General features: G+C 45.0%; 1 protein-coding gene across 3 annotated transcripts in view; it reads left to right on the top strand.

The window, feature by feature from the left end:
* The window catches only part of ctnnd2a (catenin (cadherin-associated protein), delta 2a), a 114,658-nt gene that overhangs the window by 86,659 nt on the left and 4,482 nt on the right, over positions 1-23,517 (top strand). For all 3 annotated transcript variants that reach the window (XM_086102124.1, XM_086102126.1, XM_086102123.1), the window contains exons 16-22: positions 2,482-2,599; positions 4,301-4,483; positions 7,077-7,250; positions 8,620-8,770; positions 13,430-13,679; positions 15,382-15,466; positions 20,343-20,469. In XM_086102124.1, coding sequence (XP_085958250.1) covers positions 2,482-2,599; positions 4,301-4,483; positions 7,077-7,250; positions 8,620-8,770; positions 13,430-13,679; positions 15,382-15,466; positions 20,343-20,469 — 1,088 coding nt within the window. The remainder of the gene's footprint in view (positions 1-2,481; positions 2,600-4,300; positions 4,484-7,076; positions 7,251-8,619; positions 8,771-13,429; positions 13,680-15,381; positions 15,467-20,342; positions 20,470-23,517) is intronic.

Genomic DNA, 23,517 nt, shown 5'->3' with positions numbered 1-23,517 from the left:
ACGCGCACGCGCACGCTTCCCTACGCTTGGACAAAGGCTTACCCGTGAATGCATTTCAATAGCCTCAATTGAATTCTGTTTAGCTTCCCGCAGGGTGCTGGTTCACAGCCAAGGCGCAGAGACGGAGAAAAAAAAAATCTTGGCTTTCTCCACTGTATACATTTATTCTGTCTGCGGTTCTGTTCCCGAGGTAATCGGGACACACGCACACCAACACAGACGCACACTCTTCACCGTCTCCTGTTTGCTCCCACGACAACACCCACTCGCACGCAAGCGTAGAATTCGTGGCCGGATGAATCGAGACTGGGCGTCATTGCAGCAAACTTGTCATTTTATTGGTAGGATTTTTGGGGGATTTGGATTGTGTGTGTGGGTGTGCGCGTGTGTATGTGTGTGTGTGTGTGTGTGTGTGTGTGTGTGTGTGTGTGTGTGTGTGTGAGACAACTGCTGATGATCCTCTACTGTACACACACACACACACACACACCCCCGTTGGACGAGTGCGTCGCGCCACCTCACGCCAGCTGCTCTCATGTCACTCGGTGGTTATTTGTTCTTTGAGCGACATTAGAAAGCCATCTGCCAACCCTTCACTTGTGTCCATGTGTTTCCTGTACACGTTGGATGCCCGCATGAGGAATCATGCTGGAAAAGGTCATCGAAACGAAACGATCATTTCCAGAGCAAATAGGTACTCGATTTGTCCTCCGAGAGGTAGGGAGCTTTTTCGCTTCCAGCCGACTGGAGGAAAGTGAATTCCGAGCCTCTTTGGGTTGTCCTCAAAGCGCATTTAGCGGCTCGCGCCTCTCGAGACATACAATTGGAGTGTTTGATTCTTTTCCATTGCCACGGTGGTAAGTGAAGTAACTCTCAAATCCACCTTTAAAAGCACTTCAACGATGGGATAGTTCTTAAGTGGTCCTTGAATTCAAACCAAGAACCGCCGTCGAATGGAATCCCGCGTTTGCAGTTGTTGGTGAAAAGCCCTCCCTGTTTGAAACAAAGCCACCCATGTCCAAATGTTGAGTTGAGGACTCTGCACGTTCGTCAAGGCGATCCCAAACTCTCCGATTTCACCTCAATCCCTTTATTCCTCCCCACATAATGTCCCACCTTTTGCGGCACTTGACGAGGCGCTGCCCTACTTTCCCCCCAATGCATTGATCAAAGAGTGTCTATGGCATGGCAGGTGCGCTCGGACTGACATATTTCGGAAAAACGACATGATGCATCGTCCGACGAGCGGCGTGCGATTCATCAGCGTGACAGAGCCAAAATAACGGCTGTTTGAATTGTGAATGGGATGCTTCATCATGTTCTGTCGTTCTTCTCACTGGGCAATTATTTCATGATGCAAGCTAACGAGTTCGACGGAATTAATGAGGAGTGACATCAGATCGTTATTTTGTGATCTTAATAATTAAAACATGAAAACGTCATTCATCTTATGAACACTCAGAGGTGTTCCCTAAAAGGTGAAGAGCGCATCAAACCGCGAAATAAGACATGATGGCAGACCCAACCAAGTTCACGCCCCAAAAAAAAAAAAAAAAAAAAAAAAAAAACTCTTTCAGACTCTGCTGAAATGGCTCGCGGAACAATACCGGACGAGCTAGCTAAGCAAACGTTCAACATTTCAAAAGTCAAGCGAGCGTCTTTATTCCTCTGAATGAGACGTTGTCAGTCTTCGTTGCAGAGAATTGTCACTTTGAAGCCAGTTATGCAAAGTGAGCTTGTTTTTCCATTAGCATTCAGAGCCGGTGAAAACGGCTTGACCTTCTCTTGGAAAGCCACAAGCATTAGACGTCGAGTTTTAATTGAGTTCTTGTGTCTTTCTCTCACCTCATTCTCGTCCCAACAATAAAGGATTGCCCTCATTTCATCGACTAGTCAAAGAGCTGTGATCTCTCTCGAATGCCAGCATGATGAATGGACTCCGCTGCATGCCATCGATACATTTCTGGTGTCTGTCATATCTGTTCACCTATACGCCAAACTCTTGGAGCGACCGACTAATTAGTTTCATAGTTCTTTTGATGTTTCCCTTATTGGGTTTCTGCTCTCCGCAAACTCATCATGGTGGAATTTCATTATGGCGGTAATTAAGCGGTGAGCACAGATGATGATGTAATGAAGACAGAGAGAAAAGAGGGAAAGAGCAATCGCTATGCACTAAATGGCCGCCCGCATTCCGAATGGACCCGTGATTCGTTTTCAAAAAAGATATATACAGTACATATATATTTGTGTTTATTATTTTGTGGGTGGGTTAAAAACATGTTTCTTCTACGGCAGTCGACTCATAATTATTTGCATTTTATTATTGGCATTTCAAGATGGCAAATTCTAGAGCTTGGGGGAAAGTCCCAAGCTCTCGACCTCACCGTCCCTCGTGTGAAGCTCCCTGTTTCGCGGCATTTTGGCCTTGCGTTTGGCAAAAGGCACTCTGACCACTCGGTCGGCTTGTGATTCTTCCAGGAACGTCAGTTCCGCGGGTGAGGAGGCGAGACGGAGGATGCGGGAGTGTGACGGTCTGACGGACGCTCTGCTCTACGTCATCCAGACTTCTCTGGGAAGCAGTGAGATTGACAGCAAGGTGTGTGCTTGCATCCAATAACCTTGCTATGATATCACCCTTTGCTGTTACGACGGGGCACTTGTGCGTGTATCGATTGCTATGCTATGCTGTTGTAGTCACCGTTCAGTAACTCTGCGACCAAATCATTCCCAAAAATGGGGGGGGGGGGGGGGGCGGAGGCTGAAGGGGTCATATTTTATTCTTAGTAGCCATAGAGTGTTCATCCAGTGAACATTTCCCCTTCATGTGACGTTGCGGTCGGACCGAGCCTGCGGCGTACGTGCGCTCGTGTCAAAGAATGTGTTGGCCAGTCGATATCGCATAAACAATGTTGTGGCTGGTCCGGCTGGCTGGCTTCTCAAGGTCTCCCTGTCTGCCAGGCTCTCTAAATGGCCTCCCTTAATCACTGTTTATCCGCCCGCTCCTCTCCGCCATCTGACTGCAGCCACCGGAGGAGAGAAGCCGTTGCCTCGCAAACAAAGACTGATTGGCAGGTGAACTCGCAGGTGGTTCTGAGCAAAATAACTGCCGGCTCTTTTGCTTTAGCGGTTTGACCGGTCATCTTTTTTTTTCTTTTCTTTTCTTTTTTCAGGCCAGATCTTGCGTTGTAGTCTAATATGCTCCCGATAATTGGTTTCATAAAAGGGGAATTTCTCCGTGTGCAAAACCACCAACCCATGACTTTGATTTTTTTTTTGTAAAAAGAAAAAAATGAAATCATGTCATGATATATGTTAGATATGTGCACAGATGATTGGACGTCATTTGAAATTATTTTGTAAAAAAAAAAAATGAAATCATGTCATGATATGTGTTAGGTATGTGCACAGATGGTTGGACGTCATTTGAAATGATGGCATAGTGCCTTTAAGGTGATGAAAACATTTCTACAAACTCAAAAGGAATCTCATACCAAGGCTTACTGGAGAATGCCGCATTTGACGTTAAGATAAAAGCATTTGTCATTCTGTTTATTTATGCTTGAACTTGACTCCCTTTCTAAAAGAAAAAAAAACTAAACACATATCATCGGCAAGATCAAACGTGTTTATTCACTCGGCTGTGCCGCTGAATGAAGAAACATGGAACGGAAGATAGAAATGTCAGTGTGAATTGGAAATAATACGTAACCTGTTGATGTTTGGATGCAGGGAATGGATTTCATGTGACTGCGGCTCGCCGGAGTGCGACGTTGTTTTGTTTGTCGCGTCTCCCGAGGGTGTTCAATTACGCTCCCTGGCTGTTCTTCTGTAAAGTGGCGCTCTCTCGGCGAAAAGATGGAGGATTTGTCTTTGTTAATTTCCGCTCCGTCGACTTGATGACACCCCGCTTTCCGTACTAAACATGGCCGCACGCACGAAAGCTCACATTTACGCATCGGCGTGAGTTCACATTCACCTGTTTAACGGCATGTTTGAAATTCTATTGGTCTCGTTTACCTGAGGTTTCTCTAATTCTGTTTAAGAGTCACAACTAATAAAAGGCACATTCGTATCCCCCATGGATTGCCTCAGTCCTCTCATTCCCTCCACCAAGTCTGCCTCAGGGTGGAAGGCGGATAAAAGTACCGTTTGTCGTCGGGGGAAAAAAAAAATCACTTTTATTAGCAGGCCTCCACTTCCACTTGGAGCCGTGTTCTCAAGCGTGACGTTTCACTCAAGTGCATCGAGTGCACATCGCTTAAATCTGGTCTCTCATCTTTCTCATTCCCCAACTCAGACTGTGGAGAACTGCGTTTGCATCCTGAGGAACCTGTCCTACCGCTTGGCAGCCGAGACGTCCCACGGCCAGCAGGGAGGCTTGGAGGAGCTCGATGGCCTCCTCTGTGACTCCGGCGGTCGCGACGGAGAGAGCTCTGGCTGTTGGGGCAAGAAGAAGAAGAAAAAGAAGGGTGCTGACCAGGTAAAAACACACACACACACAAGTGGTGACTTGTCTTGTTTTAGAATTATTCATGACAAAAATGTGGTCATGTTACTTTTTTTGCGGAACACGAATCGCGTTCCAGAGAATTTTGAGGATGTACGCTGCTACCGTCTCACATCTTCAAATTAACATTCACATTCGTGGATATGAATTAGATATTCTTGAATGAATAGGAAAACGGTAATCTCACACATGGAGCTATTTGTAAGTGGGTGGGGTGGTCCCCCGGCTCCCCCTCAGCAACTACGCCCCTGTACAGTAGCTCGCCCTTGGGCGTATATTGAAAGAAAGCTATTTGAGTGTGCAGATTTGATGCAATAAAGCAGTAACACCAGTCCTCATTTGCAGGAAACCCGCCTCGGATCTCATTCGGGTTCAGATGTGATGACGGTGCAGCCCAGCGCTGCGAGCTCTCCTTTCATTTATTTATATTCATTTGTGGCCAAACGCTGTGTTCCGACACACGATGGTCCAAAAAGTAGAAGCCGGCTTTCATGTTGTAGCAGGAACACGGTGTCAGTCATCCAGACTGCGGATGCGTGCGCTGAATAATGCAGAGGAGGGGTGGAAATCTCGGATCGCCAAGTGTGCCGCAAACTTGTTTCAATGCAGTCGCCTCCTTTCGAATGAGCTGCATCACAGGCAACTTTTCATTCATTTATGACACTTTATATTATGAGCGAGTTTTTTTTTTCTTTTTTCCAGCCAGATCTTGTCAAAATCTTAATTGTATGGACCTCCTCCCCTCTGTCTCCTCTGTTCCTTCCCTTTCAAGTTAATAAACTGAGATTTGCTTAAGCCCGGTGGGTCAAAAAGTCAGAACCACATGTACCTGTTCTGAAGTGGGAAATATGTGACCTGAAAAAGTCTTCGAGCCATTCCATCTTGATCTGCCAGTTGATGTCGTGCATGCCTGCTGCATCGACGTTGCAATGCAAAGTGGACGAGCTCACGCCCGTTTCGCTTTCAAACGAGCCGGTTATGTTGTTTTCTACCTCCGTATTCTTGACACCCAAAGCAGCCGTTTTTCTTTCACTTACTGTCCCATCACTTTTGCTACACAGTCGGACACCCAAGACAAGCTGTATCCCAAAAATAGTCCCACTCGGCATGCAATATCTCACAGTAAGGAGCGGAGAAAATGGAATAATAATGGGCAACAGATCGCCAGCAAGAGATAAGGGTAGGCGGTGTCACTTAGGTGGTAATGAAGTCCACTTAATCATTTATTAGAGGCTCTGACAGCAAGGCCAAAGAGCAGCGTGGGAGTCTGAACTAAAGCTAAACACTCCTAATTGACTGCTGCATACGAGTAAACGCGCACACACACAATCACACAATTTCTTGCCACCAGTGGCGGGAAGAAGTGGTTCATTTTAATCAAATACACGCAATAAAGACAAACGTCTTCATTCATTGATTCGATTAAGCAGATGGACGAGACCTTAGTTCCCGCTGAGGTCTTACTTGTTGTTCTTGCAAAGATATTTTGCAGTGGCCGTTGTAAGGTTGGTTACAAATGGCCAAACAACATTTTCTTTCCCGCCCTGCACAAATCCTTTCACTCTCGGTTTGGAAGAACTTGAGAGCCTTGACCTCAACCCCATGAGGCGCCATAAATTGTTGAGGTACTTCTCCAAAATTAGGAACTTCATAAGTGTTCTCATCGGTTCAAAATAAAACATTTTGCTCTGTCCTGTTTGGGTAGCAGTCATACAAATTCAATCGATTTTTTTTTAAGGCTTGCTGACATCTATTGAATCAACCACAATAGGTGTGAGGGCTTTGCTTTTCCCCCTAAAACGTCAATATAATGTGCCTTTTGAGCATTCGACATAAACCTCATCTGTTCACGTTCACTCCCGCCAACAAACGTCGGTAATAGGTTGGTTGTGTTCAGTCTCCAATATTCATTAAGGGTTTGGTTTTGCCGTCAGACAATTGATGTAAATATGGCACGCACAGACCCTCTCACACATACATAGTGCAAAGCACACACTTGCCTAGTTTGCCGTGAAGTGGGTAAGCGGGAGCAGTTGAGCGGAACGAGCAGGGCGATGGGGAGGAAAACTCAAAGAAGAGGGAGAAGTCTGGAAATAGAAAAAGAATACGGGGAAAGAAGAGTTTATCGGGATAATGCGCGGCACGCGGGACAGAAAAACAGCGACACATCGAGAAAGAAAGAAATAATCATCCTGGGAGAAAAGGAGGGACACACTCTCAGTGAATGGTACGAAAGAGAAAGAGAGAGAGAGGGTGGAGGAAGAAAAAGTGACAGGCCAAGTGAGTGAACAAAAAGGATCGAGATGTAGAGAAGGAGGTGGCAGTTAAAATGCTTTGGTTTTATTTCTCCCAAATAAAAATGCAGTTACTCTGTGAAAGCAGCTATTTTATTTCATCCTTTGCCCTTGCTCACTCTTTGCATTTCATCAGTTTCAATAAATTAAAAAAAAGAAATCAAAGTGTCAGGCCGCATCTTATTTAATACTTCATAAATGGAAATAGTTCAAAGATGATCTGTGTGGTGTTCATGTGTGTTTCCTTTTTTTCTTGTCCTCCTTTTTTCCAGTGGGACGGCGTTGGCCCCTTTCCAGACACGGTGGATCCCCCCAAAGGAGTTCAAATGCTCTGGCACCCCACCATTGTCAAGCCCTACCTCACCCTGCTGTCCGAATGCTCCAATCCCGACACCCTCGAGGGAGCGGCCGGAGCCCTGCAGAACCTGGCTGCTGGCAGCTGGAAGGTAAAGAAGGATACGTCCAAATTGTTCCTCAAACTCTTCATTTCCGTGCACTCTTTGACAAGAGAGTGGATGCTCGGTTGAATAGTCCGATTGGCTAATATCTTGGCATTCTTCTTTCATGAATTCCCAGACTCCAAATAATTAAGAGCAGACGAAATTAAATTTGAAATGCAGCCTATGATTTGCACAGCAGGAATGGAATGATTTGAAAGTAATCTGAGCCCAAGCAGGAGTCCAGCCAGGGTTCAACTGATGGAAGCAGCTTGTTGAGAATAAGGAATGTGTCATATAATCCAAAGGGATGCGATCAGTAAAGGCGGCGTGATCCTTGGGCAAACCTAGAGATGTTGAATACACTTTTTTTGGGGGGGGGTTGCTTGTCTGTTTGTTTGTTTTTTTGCAAGGAGACAGCCATTGAGAGTTTGTCACCTTGAAATGACACAACTCAACTGGCACGTTTGGTTGGTCGCAAATGGGCATCGCGGCAACGTGGATGCGGTTGACAGCTTCCCGTGAGATTACATTTGTTTTTCTTGGTTGAAACGTGCACTTGAATTCAAGGACGCGCTGCGGACAAGAGGGATTTCTCTGCGTCTGTCCCACGTGTGTTTGGTCTGGTGAGTTTCTCGATCGAGAAGAGTGGGGAAAGTAGAAGGCGCGCTGTCGGGAAAACGCATACCGTTTGCCAGATAAGGCAAAAGGATGGCTTCTTTTCCTCACTTGATTATTCTCCTGAAATGATGAAAGCCTCCCCCCCCCCCCCCCCCGATTGCTGACTGCAATCGACAATAACGGCTTGAAGTTCGAGTGATTTGAAAAGGCGGATTATCTTTTACCTATTTCCATTTATCTGCGGATGACACACAAGCTCGCAGTCCTTGAGTGGTCTTGGGCGGAGAAACACATCTAAGTGTGCCCTGATAGTTGCTGAGGGAGCTTAGAGTGGTCTCCGAGCCCTGAAGATTTCTCTCCAGTTCAAATAATTCTCCCTCTTAAGATAGATCAGCTGTGAGTCGGTTGTACTGTATGACTTCAGCCTTTCATTCGGACCCTGAATCTGCCATTTCCCTCTCGAGCGTGGGACTCCGTCTGACTCCCACGGCTGTTTTGCTACACCGACCCGCTTTTTATTCAGAAATCATTTGTGCTCACACTGAGGATGAAAAAAGAAAGGGGGGGAAAAAAGGGTCAAAAAGGCTGGAAAAGCTGCGATTCCCCGATGAACATTCTCATGATCCATTAACTCATTCCCTCCCAAAGACATTTTTAAACGCCTTTTCAGACTTGGTCCAGAATATGCTGGTACTGAATGAGTTAAAGAGTTTGGTGAAAAAGATGATCACCCTGGACCTTTCCTCTTGCTTCGCAGTGGTCTGTGTATATCCGGGCCGCTGTCCGTAAGGAGAAAGGACTCCCCATCCTGGTGGAGTTACTGCGGATCGATAACGACAAAGTTGTGTGCGCCGTGGCCACCGCTCTGAGGAACATGGCGCTGGACATCCGGAACAAGGAGTTAATCGGTGAGTCCTGATCATTGAACTTTCTTCCATTTCCGGTCAAAAGAGAATCTGTTGAATCATCGAACAAAAATTGCTTTGCGGCTTTGGTTTGGGAGATTCTGCGGTGTGCGGGTGGTGCAGAGGGATGAAAATCAGCACCTCGCAATTAAAAAAAAACGTTTGTCTGCCGCTTTAAAGAAAAATGAAACCAAAGTGATTCGGAGAATGACAGCAAAAATAAATTGGCCTGTGGGCTCCAAGACTTTTGCAGGGGAGTGTCCATGTGTGCCTCTGCCTCCGTTATGTCTAATTATTGCAGCTTTTGGGTAGGCTCAGTGGTTTCTATAGCAACCGTGCTTCCCTCACTTGCAGGGAAGGATTTCGGGAGTCTCTGCGGGCGCTCTCGATGTGGTGGAAGAACACAGAGTAATGCCACTGTCAAAGCGCCACATTCCCATGCAACATTTATTGAGCTGGCGCATCGGAGCAGATGCCTTGCACTTGGCAGTTTTTCTTTCATTTCTTTGCTCGTTAGTTTGGGCTTCAACACGGTAGTTTTTGTAACTTTGCAAATTATTTGGCTGTCAAAACCTCTAAATGTGTTTAATTAATGTCACCTATATCAAATATAGTAGTTGTTTTTCTTTCTTTTTTTTTCCTTTTTAAAAAGAAGTTATAATAGCCATTAAAAAAAAAAAGGAGTTTGCACCAAATGCAAGTGAGCTGTTCTGTTACATTATTGACCTAAAGGCTCCGTTTAAATTAATGGATGGGGCACATCGTAAAATTGGATATGAGCTATTCTTATGTTTTGGGGGGGGGGGGTTGCAATGCGAACAATGTACAGTATGATCTACTCTGGGAATCATTAAAAAGTTAGCTAATTGAGAATAGGCGAAGGCAATTGATCAACTTCTATGGCGCTGCTTAATTAGCCTCTTCAGAACAGAACGAGACAGCAAAGAATTCTGGCAAGAATCTCCGAATAATTAGCAGCTTTAGAGGAAGACTCGCGTATAACGTCGTCATTTGTTGGGTTCCAAGTCGTCATTTCGACAACGGTCTATTTTCTACTTGGCTTTGACGGCCCTGTCATCCATGGTGAACTGAGATGACAACAAACTCGGAGTGATGCAAACGGAGAAGCGTAAGAGCCGCTTCGGAGACGAGCGTTTGCTCTCGGCAAGGTGTGACATGATTGGTGTTGGCAGCAAAGAGGTAGAGGCCAGACATCCCGAGCCCCATCCTGCTTGGCCCTTGTGCAGAAGCTTTATTAACACCCACTGACTCAAATCTCACAGTCAATTCTTGTTTCTGTTCAACTCGGCCAAAACCATCCTCGGGTGGCAGAGGTCTTTCGCTAAATACCCTCAAATTACTGTCATGGGACTGCTGCAAAGTTTGACGTTGTCACCGCTGGGTTTTTTTGGGGGGCGGGGTTGCGGGATAGGGTTAATGTGTGGTCCAAGAAATGGTTACAGATGAAGATCAGTCGAAAAAGAGCGAGCGCTGACGGCTGACGCCGACACGTTCGCACGTTTGCGTGCATTTCAGTTTACTTCAATGCAATCTGTTGGCATGTTGATGTCATTCATCTCATCTCTCAACCTTTTGCTTTCACACCCACCTGATTGCTCCTCTTTTGGTTGGCATTTGTTTCATATTCTATAAAGCCATGTCATGAGAAAGAAGTGACATTTAGCGCTGTGCGCTTCGTCTTTGCAATTCTGCACCGCCGACTCGGAGATGGCAATTTGACACACATGAATTGAGAGCGAAGCTGGAATGCCAAGCAGTCGTCGCGCCGTTCCAAATGGAGCAGCTATTTTGTGACGCTCTTTATAAACACGCTGCGCTTGCCACCAAAACAAAGTTAATGCCGGATGAAAAGCGATTAATTCAAAATCGGTATTAATTCAAGACACTTAATTAATTCTCAGCTCGATTTAATGAGATTTTTTTTTCACTTGTTTTTTGCAGCGAGTACGTAATTCAAATAGGGAGAGCAACACCGGGGATTATGGGAAATATGCGACGTCAAATGCAATGTAACTGTCACCCGAAATGACAAGTCTATCGGCAAATTTGCGGGCTCTCGCGGTCTTTCCTTTCTTTCCTTGTCACACAACCGCTCTCTTCCCTCCATTGCCCACCTTCCTGTCTTCAGCATGAGTATGATTCTTCCTCCAACCGTACCTTCTTAATTCAACGCCCACTCTAATGCCATCTCAGACATGAGCTCATAACACCTCTCCCCTTTTCTCGCGCGGCCATTGTGTCTCGCCCTGATGACGCCGGCGCCCGAGACGTTACCGTGGCAACGTCAGCGGTGTACCACGGGGGATTTCACTAAGTGCTTGATTGCAAGTGTGAGTGTTTGAAGCTGGGAACTGTGATAAGTGGCTGCTAATGAAATAAAAAACGCACAGCTGCAACATTCAGGCGCAGGAAGGGCGGTTATCGCATGACGCTCACACATCATAAAAGATCCATCACGGGGTTTCCTGACATCTCTCCGTACTTGTGTTGGTGAGCAAAACACTGAAGGTTAGCCAAAATGATGATGTGTGGGCCTCCGGCGACTCACACACAACTTGATGATTTATCACTCGATGAAGAGCAGAATCCGCACACAATGGACATTGCATTAGTCACACTTACAAATTGTGGTCGATTATAATGGAGGAAAAAAAAAAGTGATACTTTACAACATATTTTAGAGCGAGCCTCAGAACACAATACAGGCTCCTGCAGTTCAGTTGAGCCCGCCCCAACCGTTGGTGCCTATTGTTATGGAGAAGCAACGGAGGCTAGCCCGGGGCTAGCGAGGTCAAGATGGAGCAAGGCCAGGCCGTTCTGCAACACGTAGTGAAGAAGCACCAGAAAAAAAAAAACGTGGAAGAGCCCACGCACAGAGAAGCAAGACAAAACTGAAGGGAGGATCGTGACAGTGATTGGTTGTTTGTTTAAAGGTGCACTGCGGCAACCGGTCCGGGGTGCAGCCCACCTCCAGCCCAAAGTCAGGTGGGGGGGGGGGGGCTGCAGCTCGCCCAACACCACCATCATTATTTGACCTGCACAGAATGGATGGACGGACAAGATGTTTTTAAACGCACCTGTAAATGTCGACTAGTTGTCACGCCCTCCTTCAGCACAGCCATTCCCGACTTTGAATATTACCATCTGTCAGTTGTTCATGCAATCAGTACTTCACTCAATAAACGATCAGTCACTGGCACGGTCAATTTTCTGGCAAGGCGCGCGCGAAATTAGCCGGTCAGTAAGTTAGTCATGTCGTGGGTGAATTATTCAGCCAGTCACTCCCAAATTTTTCAAACAAAAGCCATCGTGAGTATGTTCATCAGTCATTCAATGAGTCGGTGTGATTCAAGTTATATATTTCGCTCAACTTTTTGGGCTAAACCCCCCCCCCCCCCCCCCAAAAAAAACAACTGCTTAACTTCTGCTTCTTCTTGTCTGACAGTGATAACGCTGGGCCAATTAACCCACGACTCATCCTCACAGATAGTGTGAGCGTGAGGTTGTGTGTCATCTTTTTGCACACATACACGAGCTCACCATTCGTGTTTCCTCATCGTTGGCGTCGGTGTGGCTCTCTGTCTGACGGTTGTTATTGTCATCGGAACGTCCTGATTATTCGCCGTTTTCAGCCCCTTCCCAGATCACTTTGACTTATTGGCTGTCAACGGAATCCTGCTACATTGCACCCTTGCTTGACTGTTGTCACTCAGATGCATTTTGGGTCTCAGAAGCACACGTTTTTCGTCCACCTCTCCCAAAGACAGATTCTTGTGTCCTTTCATCATAAATGTGCAGCCGTATGGCTTACTCGAACGGTTGGCCTCACGTCATATGGTGTCCGTTTCGCTTGTGGTGTGGTTTGCTCGTCTTCCCGAGTTATTCCGCGCTGCTGTTATGGCTTTTGCTATCCGACCGAATCTCCCGCAACTCCTTAATGAGCCCAACAGCTCATCCTTTGAATGTCATTTCTTTCTCCGTCTCCTCATATGCCAGCCTATTCACTGAAATATCGCAAGGCGGCCCCTTTTATTGCATTCTAAGCGTGAGCATTAATGCGGCCGCGTGAGAGGATTTACAGTGAGCCCTCTCAGGCCAAAAGCTTTATGGAGTTATCCAAGCACTCACTCGCTGTGCAAGACGTTTGCTTTATTACTTAGACACTCAAAGGATCTGTTAACTTGTTAAATTTCCTTCGCAGCACTTTGTGATTTAAGTCCGCTGAATTATGGCGGAGTCAAAGTGCGCGAGCGTGCGGCGTCGTTAAGTCATAAATGTTTGCTGTACTTTCTGATTTCTTCAAAACTTTTCTGAAACGAGGTTAAACGCTCACACGGCCCCTCTGATCCGCCGCGTACGTACTGTTACTTCGTTCTATAAAGTTGTACTTGATACTTGAGCAAACTGTGGCCGGATGAAGAAAATACCAGAGTGGATATTGGTTGCTCGGCAGAAAGAACATTTGGTAGCAACTAAAAGGACAAAAGGGAGAAGTATAGCATGGATCTAAAAAGTCCGCGGGTGGTGGCGGCCATTGAGTGTTTTTGAGCAGTAGTTCCCTCCTTTGTGCACCTATGAAACCAAAGATTTTTTTTTTTTTAATGGGGGGGGAAAACATCTCCTTCCCTCTTCCCGTTTCAGGTAAATACGCCATGCGAGACTTGATCCATCGACTACCTGGCAGCAGCAGCAGCAGTAACAACAACGCCCCCAGCAGCGGGACCTTGAGTACTCCAGGTCCAGCCAACAAGGCCATGTCTGATGACACCGTCACCGCCATCTGCTGCGCACTACACGAAGTCATCACCAAGAATATGGAGAACGCCAAAGCCCTCCGGGACGCCGGTGGAATTGAAAAACTGATTGGCATCGCCCGCAGTAAAGGAGAAAAGTGAGTGTTGCCAACTTGTCATATGAAGGTCACTTTGGTTTGTTTTTGGGTGGGGGTTCTTTTTGATTCACATTTATCTTCAAAACATTTAAGTCTGCTCAAATATATGTACAGTGTCCCACACGATTGAGCTGACACCCCTCACACTAAAGACACATTTTATATATTTGTCCGTCCGTTCGTTCGTTCATTTGCTTACTGCTGCGACACCTTAATTTTGACTCCCGGAAACCGAAAAAGAATATCTTTAGTCAGCCATCCACCTCGCCGCATAATTCTATTGCTTTGATGCTTCTTGATGAATGGATTTTTTTTGTTGTTTTTCTTTACCAACGTTTACAAATTTTGGCGTTATCATGGGCGATTTTTTTTTCAACAACATAAAGTGTCTTCTTATCGTAAATGTGCAGCTTTTATCAAAGAAAAAAAAATACTAGTGGAACCTCCAAATTCCAAAGCAATCTGTTCCGTGAAGCCGGCTATCCGGGTTCACTCGTGTATCCCGAAACGACAACAAGGAATGATATAGGTCAGAAGACGAAGCAGGGTGTTCTTGCTTGCTGCTATGGCAACCAGCAAGTCAGGCGTTGCTAGAAAAGACATCAACCGCACGTCAAACAATGAGTTATTGTTAAGAGGGGGGAGAGAAAGAGACTTCACCGAACTTTGCTCAAGGGCATCATTACAGAGAGCGATGAGCCCGTTGCGGGAAGAGAGTGCAAATTTCTCAGTGAGTTTAGTCAGCTTCTAATGGCTCACACATCTTGTTTGGTTTTTTTTTTTTCAAGGTAGGTTCACTGAGAAGAAATGCTCCTTATGAACAGCCTTGCCTCGATCACAAAATGAAGCTTTTGCCCCATCAAGAAATCCAATAGTTTACCAGCTTAGTTTAATGCATTTACGCTGCATTTGTTAGTGTAAAAAATTTTTAAAAAAGCACTTTTATTGTACAAAAACGTTTTTTTTTTTAAATTCTATGGTAGGGACAGCATCAAGGTCCAATGTCTCATCCATCCAGCAAACTCAACTCAACTGTATTTATAGAGCATTTTCAAACAGCCATCGCTGCATACAAAGTGCTGTACATGGAGCAATTTAACATATACAATAAACAGTAAAACAAATCGGTAATAAGGATGGTAGAAAGCACCAAACAGTAAAACCAAGAACAAATCTAAGTCATGCTGAGTCGAATGCCAAAGAATACGAGTGAGTTTTGAGGAAACAGTCTTATTCATGTTCCCGAAACAAGAGGGTGATGTCACGTGTTTTTTTGACGGTGGAAACACAAACATCGACTGAGTCCAAGCAGAAAATTGAGCTATACAGTAGGCGTTAAAGCGCTTTTGTTGCTGCTGTTAACAGAGGGAAACTGAGCAAAAGGCTGATGTTTACTACCAGAAGAGCACTTTTCATTTTGCAAGCATCTGCTCTACTTTCCTCTCTAAGGAGCCACTGCTTATGAGCTTCCGGAGTCATTTTCCACGCAAAGTGGCCAGGCAAAGGACGCATGAATGGCAGGGATAAGGCGCTGTCCTTTTACCTGGCTGTTGTAAATAGCAATGGCCTTCTTGCTCTTAAAGAGCCGACAACCTCCACATTTCTTTCCAAGGTGATATTGACAGGAAACGGAATAACACTTTGGAATGTGATGAGAAGTAATGGTGCGGCGGAGATGTAACCGTGTCCTATCTCCCCTCAGACACTCGGCCAAGGTGGTTAAGGCGGCCTCTCAGGTGCTCAGCAGCATGTGGCAGTACAGGGACTTGCGTTCCCTCTACAAGAAGGTAACACGTTGCGATCATGAACACATGCTGTGCATTTTAAATGCTCCATTCATTGTCCGCTTCATATCGACGGTGCGCTTTCACGCGAATGGCCAGTGGTGACTCTGCATGACGGCCGTGTACCCCAACACGTTGCTGTTTTTTTATATTTTTTTATTTTTAAGAATGAATTTATTTAAAATCTTTAAGTGCACATGTATAGGTCAAAATGTCCAATTCAATCATGGCCCCGCAACAAGTAGTGATCTGTAGCTAGTGTGTGACCCGGTTAATCACCGGGTGCAACGTCCTCTCAAGACAAATAGATGGCTACCTTAAAACATGTCGTAACTGCAAATACCTCCGTCCATAGACGCTATTGCTCACACAAAGACATTGAATGTCAACTCTGTAGTGAGCCCAGTTCAACCCTGCTGCTAAAGTCTTGCCGCATGTAAATGGGGTCCCCGCACATGGTTAAACGTGCACCGGCGCTACGTGCAGACGGAATCATTGAAGAGAATTTGCGCTTCAGTAAACACTGATGAGCTTGCTCCACTGTGCCTCCATGGTTATGTTTCGGGGTGTGACATGCAAGATATTCATCAGCAGGGTTGAGGGCTGAGTATGAACTAGCGGTACCACCAAAGAATAGACGGAACAAGTATTGGACAGGAAAAATGTCTTGTTAATGACGACAGTGCAGTTTAATGATCCAAGTATAATGATGACATCCTTCATCTATGTGCGAGCAAAAATGACCACAGTGTAGTTGAGCGTGTGAGTGTGTGTGCACACGTGTCACTGTTTGTTTGCTATCTTTGAGGTCAGTCAAAACCCAACCCAAACCAAAGATCAAGGGTTTCTCTACTTGGAACCATTATACGCTCCAGGAAAAAAACAAACAAAACAAAACTAGTTGAACACTGCTGGCTACCAGGAAACCCATTTCCCAATAAAGAATCTTAGTTGGACATCACACATCTACACAAGCAAATGCAAAGAGGAAGATTTCAGTGGAGGGGTGTTTGTGTGCGCATGCTTGTTAGTTTATGGTGCTCCCCCCCCCCTTCCCTCCCCATTGCTCACACATGCACCATTAACACACACTAAAAAAAGATTTTTGTTCCTAGTTACTGTTTTTTTTTTTTTTTTTGCAATGATGAATGCACACAGCCTGGCATCTTGATTAAAGGTAATGAGCGTTCTGTTTCCTTCATTTGTTTCTAATGACTGTTAAGTGAATATCTGCCACCAAGGTTGCCTGCAATCCAGTGTACTTAACGAGCGTGTTGTCGAGTTATTGGATGGTATTAAAGATGGTGTCCTTGGCTTGGTGTTCTGCTCCATTTAGTGTGGAGGAAAAGCAGAAATACACAGAACTAGCTGCTGCCCACGATGAACCAGCCAGGTGATAATTGGCAAATGTTGTATCGGGCCATGTGGACTGCTCAGGGGTTGAATATTTGTCAACTTGAAGTGGACAGACGTTTTCATTTCTGAGTTTTAGCCAGAGAAGTCCCCTTTTTATCTCTTCGGAGGGTGCGTCTGTTGTTCTTTCGCCTGTTGTTACCGTTTTACAAAACATTTGATCATACCTCGGGTTTCATTTGAAATCCATTGAGTCGAGATCAGGCATGACGATAATGGAGAAAGCCTTCATCAACAATGGAAGACGCATCTTGTCTTCATCGGCATGGTGGTCGTCTTGTTAGCGCGTCCGCCTCACAGTGCAGACGACGTCGTGGGTTGGAATCCTGTGTGGAGCTTGCATGTTGAAATTGCAATCAAACTGTCAATCAAATGAGACTGGCCACTCTGTTCTGGAGTGAAGTTGGCCTTGTCTTGTAGTCTGCGGCCTTCTAATAGTTCAGTGATGGCAGTGGGCGGTGGGGATTAGAGTGAACTGCAAGTCAACACTGACAGGTTTATTTTCCTCGAAGGTATTTTCTCGATGGTTAGTGTTTTCAAGTAATAAAGGTCAAATGAGGTTTCTATTGGCAGCAACTTTAATTAAGTTCAGCTCACAGTGTTTGGATTGTCTAACTACTGTTCATTTTGTTGGTCTCCTTCTGCAGTTACTCACGAAACTGTGCCTGGTAAACAAAAAAACAAGCAAACAAAAAAAAGTTTGACTTTTTTGCTCCGGCAACCGTTACATTCCTAAATCCACTCTTGGGCTTTATCATCTGAGCCCAGAACCCTGCATTATTCCCTTGCACATATTAGGTCATGGATGTTTGAAGCAGCCAAAAATCCTGTTAGCCTCCAATCCTGACATGGATTAGCATACAATTTAGACAGGAAGAGTCTCTACCAAATATTTCTGATCAAATACAAAAACAGAGAGAGTTTGGGTGAGTGTTGTGGATGATGGGAGAAAAAAAAAAACCTTTGAAAAAAAGTACAGGGTCATTAATAAGTCTACTTGTTTGGTTCTCGTAATGAGTGTTTTGAGACTTGTTTTTCTGAGTACATCAGTGTATGGTTTGTTTTCCTGTTTTTTTTTTTCTTTGTCAAGCGACAGTCACAGCACTAAGTAGAGTTTATCGCTTCCTGTAGCAATTCCACAGGAGCAGAAAAGGGAATTGCGGCGGAGGCAGTGGATGTTAGTTGGGTGAGGGCCCATAAACAAACAGCAACTGCACGAAGGAGAGCATCTGAGATGACTTGAAAGATCAGTGGTGCAGCAGTCATTAATAAACCAAAGCCAAAATCTGTTTTCAGCAACAGTGGCGCTTGCCTTAAAGATAAATCATGTGTAAAAGTCTCCAGCGTGCTTTCAAACGCCACTCGTACCCAAATGTATTCGGTTTCTTTGAGTTCGATGTCCTCATTCTGTGTTTGCACTCCTGCTTCACTTCCTTGGAGGGATGCCACCGGTTGGCCGCCTCCATCAACAACTGTCCACTATTGTCTGATAAGCAAAAAAAAAAAAAAAAAAAGAGACATTTGCTTGATTGAAATGCACACAGAAGGGGTTTGTATTGAAACAGCCAGCTTTTTTTTTTGTCCTTTATGCCATTTGTACACTGGAAACAATTGTTTGTCATCTGTGGGGAAGTCAGGACTTTTTGCGGACAAAGTTAGAAAGAGCAGACTTGGATTTGTTTGGACACGTCGTGAGGAGAGATAGTGAGTACATTGGCAGAAGGATGGAGCTGGCAGGCAAGGGAGCTAACGGGAGAGCTACGAGAAGTTTTGATAAAGGGCAGATGATGTCAGAGAGTAGGATGGAGAAGACACGCATGGATGGAACAGAACGAGCCGAAAGGAAAAGAAGCAGAAGAAATGCTCATGGCAACCATTTCAAACTCCATTGAGGGATGTTGCAACGGTTATTCAAACCCAGATCTCCCGACTGGGAGACAGACGTGCGATCAGTGATGCCATCCGTTCAGCCTTGGTAAAAGCAAACCCATACATATTCTCCTCGATCATCCATCTCGTGAATTCAATCAATGGAATGTTGAACTATTCCTTGGGTATCTCGTGCGCGCGCTCTCAAATCCCCCCTGCGGCTCGTTTTGAGGACCCGATGAAAGATCGGCATCCGCGGACGGCAGACCGCTCCCATCGCTCACCGCGGAATTTGCATTCATTATTCAAAACTCGGCCACTGCGCTCATTTGAGCAACACGTGTCCAATTGCGGGGTGGCGGCGTGGCCCATCAGGAGGTTACACGGCTTACAATGAGATGTGTGTTGGGTGGGAGGACGAGTGAACTGATGGATACGTGGTTCGAGTGAGCGCGGCTGGAACGGATCGACCTTTTGAAGCACCGGGTGTCAGAGGAGCCGCCTTCTATTTGTCTTCATTGCTTTGGCGAGAAAGTCAAAGGAGGACACAGCCTACTTCTTGATCCTTTGCTCTGTATCTCTTTCTGCTTGCCTGGCCCATTACCGCCCCGCCATTACTCTCCGCGCTCCTCCCCGCTCTCATTACGTGCTGTCATCTTTTGTCTCACTTGTCCTCCTCCTTTCTCCCGCTGCCTGATCTAATTCCTCCTCCTCCTCCTCCTCCTCCTCCTCGCCAGCAACTCCACTTAAATGATTCAGCCCACCTCCAACCCAAATGTATGCACGCCAGAACCAATTGGCAAGCCCGTGCCCCCCAGACAGCCGAGCAATGATGGAGCACATCTCCATTTATACTTTTATCATCTACTTGTGGTTTGTATTCAGAGGTAGCCAATTATCTTCATGCTAAATTGAATTGGGTTCCAGCTCTGTGATTGTTGCGGACTATCATAATCCATTTTTGAAAAGTGCTTTGCTCCAATCACTGCTCAAGCAATATGCATGCGAACAGAAAAGCCATTGGCACCGCAGTAATTATTCATGCCAACTTGTTGTGTTCAAATGTCCCTGCCAGTAAAGTAATAAGACGGTGCTCGGGCTTGATGAAAATGTCTTCAATTGTGCTGGCCAGTTGTGTTGTGCGGGTGGGTCCCCCGCCCCCGCTCTCAGTGTTCAGAACAATTTCTGATCATGAAAGAGGTGATTGATGTGATGATGTCCGTTTTGGCAGAAAAAAGTACATTTTCGAACAGACAGCCTGGGGATGAATAAAAAAGACAATTAATTGTTTGAATCAAGCTGTTGCTCTTTGAACAAATTGTGGAGCTGGCTGTTCCTCACAGATTTACGCTGATTTGGGTTGAACCTCAAACTTTGTCAACAATAGTCAGATTTTTATTTGCATTATGGGATGAATAACATCTCTCTATCTTAGCCAGGGCTTTCCAAATTTGCTCCTCGAGGGACTCTACCCTGCCCGTTTCACTGAGCGCCTATATATACTGTGTGAATAGATATATATACACACACAAACACGGTACACTGCCTTTTCTTCTCATCAATTATGAGTGTCTCCCCTGGTGTGTTTTTACTTCAGGATGGCTACTCTCCGTATCACTTTGTGGGCTCTGCCTCCACAATAGAGCGAGACAGACAGAGACCATACTCATCTTCTCGAACTCCCTCCGTGTCGCCTATCAGGACATCTCCAAATAACCGCTCCGGTAAGTATACGACAAGTAGCCATTATAATATCATATAATGTGTGTGTGTCTGTGTGTGTGTGTGTGTGTGTGTAAGCTGTGATGTCACCATCATACCATAATTGCACCAAGGGTATTTATATCCTGTGAAATTCTTCTTCCCATGAAGTCATTCAAGTTTAGGTTTAATATTTAATTTGAACTAAATTTAACCTTGTACAATCTGACATGGCTTGCAAAGATCACTGGGGGCGTGCAGAGTTCACATCCACTTACAAAAGTCTTCTTTGACTTGTGAATACAAGGTAAAAATCTTCTTTTTTTTCTAACGAGCATATCGTCGCCGTTCTGTGAAAATCACGCAAGTCTGTGTTTTAACGTTAATTGGGTATCCGCGTTTCAGACATTCCCTTAAAAGTAAAAAAAAAATGTTAATGACAAAAATGGAAATACGTTTTTCACAAGCAATATGACAATCTGCAACATGCAATCACACAGCAAGAGCTGGCATCCGATACACAAAACATGCAAATTGTGAAAATATGTCTCTGGGCTGAATTTACCAGAGAAAAAAGTAGAAGTCGTTTGTGATTATGTTTTACTTGCATGTCTACCGAAGAAATTGGACTTTAGACATGTAAACGATGAAGCGTTGACCGGTCAGTTTGGCGACATCTGTGCTGAAGAGCTATTAGGAGTTGTGCTCACCGACCACAGACTTGAAGCATGATTACCGTTAGCCTTTAGGTGGAGCCCAGTGGCCTTCATGCTTTGCAAAGTGTGCATTTGCTGTTAGCATCGGGCGTCAAGGAGCCTCTAGCTGTGCTTTCTCCGCATCAGGCTTAGCAGGCTGATGAGGCAGAAAAGTACTTTTCCTTCCTCCCAGCTTAGAGGGGCCTTCAAGGACCCAGCGACGGAGCCATGCGTGTAGTCATGCGTGTGTGGGTGTGGAGACAGCACAGAGAGAGATGATAAACCGAGTGTGAGAGAGGAATTAGGTATTAAAGGACGGTTAATGCAGGGATGAGGATTTGACCTTGGACAGTGACATTGAAATGTTCATCATATTTGTGTGCATGCGTTTGTAAGATTGTAATGCATCCCATCTATTCACCTGTCCTCCACCTTCTACTCTTCCAGTAATCCTTCTCTCTTGCCGCTTCTCTGTCTGGTCGCACACATACATGAATGCGAATCTGTATCTTCGCCCTGCATGTGCTCCATGATTTCGTCCCCTAGAGACGGATCAAAGGAGAGAGGGTAATGATGGTGGAGTGAAAGTGTGTGTGTGTGTGTGTGTGTGTGTGTGTGTGTGTGTGTGTGTGTGTGTGTGTGTGTGTGTGTGTGTGTGTGTGTGTGTGTGTGTGTGTGTGTGTGTGTGTGTGTGTGTGTGTTAAGGAATTGGGGAGAAAAGACATAACGAGTTTGCAGGGAGGCAGAGGGTAAAGGAGACCTTTGCATCCAGCATTGCCGCCACGGGGACCCTGCTGTGTTTAGAACTGATTGAACAAGTCTCCCAGCTAGACTGCCACTGTAACCAGAGGTGATGGCAGCATCTCTGCGGGTGTCAGGTCACAGCGCTCAGCTAAAAGGAAGCTACCCCAGGGGTGTCATAAGATATTTTCCGTGTTAAGAAAAAGGTTTCATGTCTGAAAAGTCCTCTCTTCGCGTGTTTTGAGGTGGCCAAAGGTGGTTGCAAGGCACATGTGACTCTTTGGCTACCCCTGTTCACAGATCCTCAAGTAAATCAATATTTGCTTGCTAGGTTCTGTTCCTCAAAAATATCACTATCTTTGTGCAGATTATTTACTATGACCAAATTGTTGTGATCTTTTTAAATAATTTGACATTAGGTTAAAAAAAAACAACGTATCTAATGGAGGTAATGGAATGATGACCACATCAGTAATTATAATTGTACTCGTATATCCATTACCTTTTAAAGGCTCGACCCACCGACAGTAGGTTTACCTTTCTTTAGTAACAGTTTAGTAGTTTGTCATTCTGTTGTTGCTGAGCTAGCTTCATTTATATGGCGGGTAACTTCAAACTACTTGTAATCCATAATATCTTCTATTTTAGCACACTACATTTTCCCAGCAGATTTCCCGAGGCTGTTGGGAGCAAGCCCAAATACATCCGTAGTAAGTGAGCTAGCCAGAAGTCAAAGGCCAAGCAAAGCAAACCAAGGGGCAAAATATGAGAAAGAGATGCTATCCATAACTGCGTCAAATATTCTGCCCATGGTGTCGCTGTACCTAATATTGTGGCCAGATGGGTGCTCGATCATTTGTTTTGTGGCTATTAAAAATGGAGTGGGTCAGTTTTATGTCGTCGTGTTGGCCATGGCAATCAACTATAGTGTTTGTAATGTTCTTAACAAGTTAAAGCTGTGGGGGTTTTTTTCATTAAAGTTGGCCTGGCTGAGCTTTTGTTTGCATCCAATAGTGTCTCTTGTTAATATCTGGGAGGCAGATAAGAGGCACTGAATTTTTCTTTTGCTTTTAAATGTCAAGCACAGAGGACTTGGACCGTAATAGGTAACTCTTTTGTGTTCAAATAGAGAAAGATAATTTCTAAAGGCACTTCAGAAAATGTGTTTCAAAACCTTTATTCTATTTGGGTAGTTTTGCCTTGCTGCTGTCATCATGATATGGGAGGAATGCCAAAGACGACAAAGGCTTTTTTGGGTCCTATTTTTAGAATCTTGCGTTGAAACGAGGAAAGTTATTTCTCTTGTACAAAGGGAGAGCGTTCATAGAAGCGCACTGAGAAAATATATGCAGCTCTGTTTTCACAGGCACTACCCACAAGATAAGGATAAGCTCCAAAGACAAAAAAAAAAATCCAATTCTAATTTCAAATCATCATATTCCGTTGAAAATAACGTAAAGTGAATTCATTTGTTCCAGCCCTAAACTGTCGGCATAATAAATCAATTTTAATCTATAGCCAGTGTTTTTAGAAATATTTTTAACTGGCATAAAATTATAAAGAGGCTAACTCTTTTTTGCTGGTTCTGTAGCTATCACTACAAGTTTCCTCTGCCATCCCTAGACCCTTCATAAA

The sequence above is a fragment of the Hippocampus guttulatus genome, chromosome 21, assembly GCF_054856545.1.
Source record: "Hippocampus guttulatus isolate MCC_2025c chromosome 21, RoL_Hgut_1.0, whole genome shotgun sequence".
Classification (NCBI taxonomy): Eukaryota; Metazoa; Chordata; class Actinopteri; order Syngnathiformes; family Syngnathidae; genus Hippocampus; species Hippocampus guttulatus.
This window is presented reverse-complemented; position numbering and strand designations above follow the sequence as displayed.